The sequence below is a fragment of the Piliocolobus tephrosceles genome, chromosome 6 (assembly GCF_002776525.5).
Source record: "Piliocolobus tephrosceles isolate RC106 chromosome 6, ASM277652v3, whole genome shotgun sequence".
NCBI lineage: Eukaryota > Metazoa > Chordata > Mammalia > Primates > Cercopithecidae > Piliocolobus > Piliocolobus tephrosceles.
In genome coordinates this window covers 41,510,824-41,516,474 of record NC_045439.1, presented here as the reverse complement: position 1 = coordinate 41,516,474, position 5,651 = coordinate 41,510,824, and the positions used below count along the sequence as shown (strand labels likewise).

Genomic DNA, 5,651 nt, shown 5'->3' with positions numbered 1-5,651 from the left:
TGAAAAGTTTGTCAGTCCAGTCCTGGTGTCACCTTGCTCTCTTTAGTAACTGTGCCTGCTAAGGATGGGGCACATCTCTGAGGAGTGGGAAGCATTTGTGACACACCAAGAAGTCAACCCTTACTCACTTTAGGGAAGGTGTCTGGGTGCTGGCTTTTTCCACCTTGCTGAGTCAGCCCTGCTCACATGTTTTGTGTAGATAATGGCAGCAGAGGCACCTCAGTGCTTGCTTGGTCCTGAGGTCAAGCACATTATAAGCATTATCTCATTTAATCCTCATAACCATCTCATGAGGCTAGTGCTATTATTATCCTCATTTTATAGATAAAGATGCTGAGGCTGGGAGAAGTAACACAGCCGCCGAGTGGCAGAGACAGGGCTGTGAACCCAGCCAGTCTGCTTTCAGAGGCCAAGCATAAAACACACATGATATTATCAGAAACAATTCTGCTTACTTCAGTCCCAGTTCAGGGCTCTGGCTCCCGTCGTCTACTCAGTCTTGTTTTTTAAACGTCTCAGCTAAGATGACAGCTCTGTGAGCTTAGGTTCTTTACCCAAGAAGTTGTCGATGTTTTACAATGGGGTTAGCATGTCAAGAACGCTAAAAACTGGGCCATTTTAAATACCCTTGCACTTGGGGCAACTGTAATGGTAAGGAAATAGCAAGCTTAACAGATCCCTCAGTGAAGCCACCTGCCACGGTGACCAGCAAATCTACAGCTTATCTGGCTTTGTGCAAGTGACTGTCCAGAGTAATGTAAAAAAATAAACCAGAGATTACCATTACTGTGAGAGAGTAAGCTATGGTCAGACTTGGGTATCCTGAGGGAATACTCACACTCACTTCCTAGACACACATTCCAGAAGGAGCTTTGGCTGTGACTTTGACTTGTCCCTTTCAGCTGAGCAGTCTCCAGGCGGAGGTCCCCTGCCCTGCGTTCCTGTCCAGGAAGCTGCTTCCAGTGGTACCTCCACCCCATGCCAAAGTCCGCTCACCATGCCAATCAGGTGGTTCGGATTTTCCAGCCACCTAGCCACTGTGCCCCTTGTCTTCTAACTGGTTTACTGAAATCTAGAGAAGCCGAAGCTCAATCCTTTGTCTAGGCAATATACTGGACCAGGGACTGGCTCTCAGGGACACCACCTGTCCCCATGCTGGCTTGACTGCCCCTTCCTGTTTGCTATCTCCCTACTGGGTGCCAGCTTCACATGACTTCCATCTCCGCATCAACACGGCTTTACCCACAGCTTGCTTCTAACACCAATACTAAGCAAATCAACTGTATACTTAAGCCCAGATATACAAGGAGATATAGTTAAAGGCAATGAAAAAGAGGAAAGCATGTTAACCTTGAGGGCTTTAGGCAATAACCTGATTCTCATTTCCATTTCTTCCTTATTACAGTCTCTTTCCTCTTCTTTGAAAAGAAGTACCTTTAATAAATGGGATCTTGCTTTCCCAACATTTTTCTTTTCCTTAATGTAATCATGGCCTTTGGAGGCTTGATCATGTTTCAAATTGCCTCTTATAGAGACGTGACCCATCCGCCCCAGCTCCCATTAAACAAAAAAAGATATTATGGATTTGACATACAATTGATAAGAGCCACAGTGCTCTCCACCATTCTAAAGATAGTGGCAAATCCAAGAGCTGATTTGACTTGACTTCCTCTCTGGGTTTAGGAACAGCAGTATTTCCTGTCAGCCGGACAGGAAAACCAAGGCTGAGCTGTGTTCTGGCCATAATTCCTTTTTCTTCCAAGGTCAAACCAGTTCAGTCCAGTGTTGGGTCCCAGTCTGAATAGAACTAACTCGGTGCAGTTGGAGCCTTCTTGACTTCCAGTCCTTGGCAGCTCTGCTGCCTCCTCTTAATAAACTGGAACTGTCTAGAAACTGAAAGGTCCTGGAGAACAGCCACCTCTGAACTGGGCACTCATTACCAGGAGAACCTGAACCACAGCCCTGAGCTATCATTTCCCCCAAAGGTCACTTGCTTAGCAGAAACTAGATCTAGAAATGTTGCCACAGCTAAGGCTACATCCCCGTTGAACCTCAAAAACCTCATCCAATGAACAAAGCCATCACCACCCATTTACTCTCAGGCTGGGTTGAGAAAGGGGGAGAAAGGGGGAAGCAACTTTGACTTATGGCTGCTCCTGGTTCTGCAAGACCAGGTAAGCCACCTCCACTTCTCACTCAGGCTTTCACTGAGGCCCTAACAGCTTCCAGAGGGGTCTCTCATCAACCTTGGCCTTAACAAGGGCAAGAAGACACCACCACCAAGAAGGATAAAATAAGTTTTTATTTATAGTCTTATAGTAAAGGGGGAAGCCTTAACTTGCAAGACAATTCTTCGGCAGTATGTACAACATACTTTTTATTTCCATGGAATGGAATCAAACACGAATAGAGACTACAGAGTATACACTAGAAATCAGCAAATGCCAGGAACGGAGTAGGAAAAAGACAAAGAAATGAGGCCTAAACACACAAAACCCTTCACTGGGATCTGTTGACCACAGCCAGAACCAGGGCTGGATCACGCAATGGAGACAGGTTCCAGGACAGTAGGAAAGGAAGTGGGGTGAGGGCTGGGAAGGGTCCGCACTGGGGTGCGGGTTTAGTACCAGGTAAATTGCTCTTGGTATTTACATACAAAATCAGTTGGCTCTATTTCTTAGAAATACACACAGGAAGAAAGAAAGATTTCATCATTACTTTATGAATCTGTCGCTTTGCAAGACCGACATCATCAGAAATAGGTACAATTCACTCAGATTCAAATTTAAGTAGCAGGAAATAAATATCAAAACATCATCACTGGCCCTCAATACAAAACCTCTATGCCACCCAAAACACCCTCCCTGTCCCAACCCTTAAATGGCCACTCCCTGGTGGCTGCTGCTTCACTGCTGCCATCTCCCATACATACCACAAGAGTGTCACACGGCCCTCCGTGAGGCTGGCACCGCAGGCTTAAACAGCTGGCTGAGAGAAGCAGGAGTGAAACATGCCAGGGACTCTGTGCTGCGAATCTGTCCCCACTTTCTTTTTATACCACAAACTTCTTTAAGAATCTGGTCTTTCAATAGGAGCAATACATAGCTTTTTAGAAAAAGGAAAAAAAAAAAACCCTTAAAAAGGAGGAGGGTTCATTCTGATTACTCCAAACCGGTCATCTTCTCAAGGTAGAGCAGTTCAGATTCACAAAGTCTATCAGAGGTGAGGGCAGACCAGGAGGCCGCCTAGGCAGGGCAGGTGTCCTCCGGGCATGTGCCCGGCAGGGCTGGAGGAGCTGGTAGGGTGGGCAGGACACTATGTGCTCAGAGGTCTGGCTGGCCGTCTGTCCTCCACAGAAAAAGCTGCCAAGTTGGGGTGTTTTGGTTTAAAAATTCCTGGTGGGGACAGGGAATCCCTGAAGGGAATACGTTAAAAAAAATATACAGTGGAAATGGGGAAGGAGAACAAGAGCTGTTGTCCAAGAGCTTCTACGTAAAAATAAAAATTTAAAAAAGAAAAAGGGAGAAAGAGAAAAACAGAGTCTTTTAGATGCTTCTGAGGGTTCTACCGATGAACTGAAAGGAGGATGAGGCGATGGAGACAGACAGTTTTTATTGCTGGCCTGCCCCGCGCGGCTTAGCTGGCCTCCATCCGGAGCTTCTTCCTGCTTTGGGGCTCTTCAGGCTCAGACTCCGAGCTGGAGTCCGAGCCCCCATCGAAGGCAGAGATGGTGCTGCCCTTGGCGTTGGTGTAGAGGCTGTTGTCTGAGGAGGGGTAGTTGGTCTGCAGTTGGGCACTTGACCTCGCCTTCTCCAGTGCACGGACTAAAAGGCAACCAAGGGAGTGTGTTACTGCCTTCTGGAGACTTGGGGAGTAACTGAGTCTCAGAGTCAGGGTCCAGCCTGTTCTTCCTAAGGGCTTGCTTGTTGGCCCCTGAGGCTCAAGATGCTCAGAAGTACTCCCTTCGGGTGGCTGTTCACTCACACACTTCATTTCCCTCCCGCCTTTCCCAGCTGGACCAGGGAGCCAGCGGATACTCTGCAATCCCACCTAACCCCGAAGAGAAGGCTTGTGATGTCACCGTCCTGCCGTGGAAGCCCCTGCGGAGAGACTGGAGCTCACGTGAGCTCCCTGTGGGATTTAGAAGTGCAATAACAGAGGAGAAGCTGGCCCGGGAGCATGAGGCTCCACAAGGTGTGAGGCCACACAACAGCAGAAAAGGATGACATAAGACATATCAGCCAAAGAACAGTTTTGGCTTAGCTCTCGTGTACAAGATCCACTTGAAATGACAAGCTGGACACTTGGAAGCAAGTCACCAATACACATAAACCTGGGCTTTTCCAATAGCCCCTACATGCAGGCTGCTTGGCCTAGTAACCAACCCACTGACACCACCCACTGCCCATCTCTTGGTTCAGCTCAGCCTGAGCCTGGAAGGTCAACCCATTTATTTTATTTTATTTTATTTTATTTTATTTTATTTTATTTGAGGTTTTCTAACCCAGGTGGTTACTTGCATTTCCTTTTACTTGCATCTTCCATGAGGGAGGAAGAGAAGTGAATTCCCCAGGAACAAACAACTTGATCAGCTCTCGCTTTCCCCTGTGGTTGTAGGAAAAGGCGGGTGTGAGCATTGAGAACAGCATGGGCCTAGCCCACAGGCTGCCCCGATTGGACTACCATTGACAATGGGGAGGGCTCACTGTCCTTGAACACCTGGAATCTCTGGTACTTACATAGCACATTCCACTCTAAGGACCTCAAAGCTCTTTTCAGACACCTGATGCCAGGTGTGATCCCTACTGCAGGCAGAGTACCTGAGCCCCAAGAAGGGGAGAGGTCAGGCCAGAAAAGATACAAGTCTCCAGATGTCCAACTTCCTAGCTTCCACTGTCTCCTCACTGGCACCTCAGGTCCTTCCTCAGGATGGCTCTAACACTCAGCTACTCAGGCCCCAAGAAGCAGGACCAAGCCTGCTTCTGAGCACATACTCCATGACTGGCTCTGACTCTGCAGGCCCAGGTGCCAAAGCCTGACCCAGCCAGAGCACAGCAGGGCCAGCTGCCCCACGAGCTTGGGTGCTCACCTTGCTGCTCCAGAAGAGCATTCTGCCGCTTGAGGTCGTCAATATCTTGCTGGTGTGTGTGGTTTTTCCTTCGCATATACTGGATATACTCTGTGGCTTTGTCTAGGATTTGGGCCCGGGATGCCTGTGGCAATATGAGAAAAAGCACAGGGGACAAAATAAAAACCGAATCCAGGCAGTGAGGGAACCTGGCCTGCAGCAACTGCTTGGGTGGCTGGAATCAAGAGGATAAGGTGGGAAAAGGCTGAAGAAATACAGTAATGGCTACTGTAGGCCTTCTTTTTTTGTTGTATTTTTTTTGAGATGGAGTTTCTCTCTTGTTGCCCAGGCTGAAGTGCAATGGCGTGATCTTGGCTCACTGCAACCTCCGTCTCCCAGGTTCAAGTGATTCTCCTGCCTCAGCCTCCTGAGTAGCTAGGATTACAGGCATGTGCTACCACCCCCGGCTAATTTTTTTGTATTTTTAGTAGAAATGGGGTTTCACCATGTTAGCCAGGCTGGTCTTGAACTCCTGGCCTCAGGTGATCTGCCCACCTTGGCCTCCCAAAGTGCTGGGATTACA

The 5,651-nt window shown here is 48.2% G+C and overlaps 1 protein-coding gene across 5 annotated transcripts in view; it reads right to left on the bottom strand.

Moving 5' to 3' along the window:
- Positions 1-2,284: 2,284 nt before the first annotated feature.
- Positions 2,285-5,651, bottom strand: part of MAX (MYC associated factor X) — a 28,154-nt gene continuing 24,787 nt past the window's right edge. For 3 of the 5 annotated variants that reach the window (XR_002735685.2, XM_023232498.2, XM_023232509.2), the window contains 3 exons: positions 5,090-5,213; positions 4,521-4,605; positions 2,285-3,824 (listed from right to left, as the gene is read on the bottom strand). Coding sequence is in view for 4 of the 5 variants with exons in the window: in XM_023232498.2 (XP_023088266.2) it covers positions 3,637-3,824; positions 4,521-4,605; positions 5,090-5,110 (294 nt within the window). In the remaining variant the exon portion in view is untranslated. The remainder of the gene's footprint in view (positions 3,825-4,520; positions 4,606-5,089; positions 5,214-5,651) is intronic. The other 2 variants (XM_023232480.2, XM_023232489.2) reach the window with 1 other exon arrangement.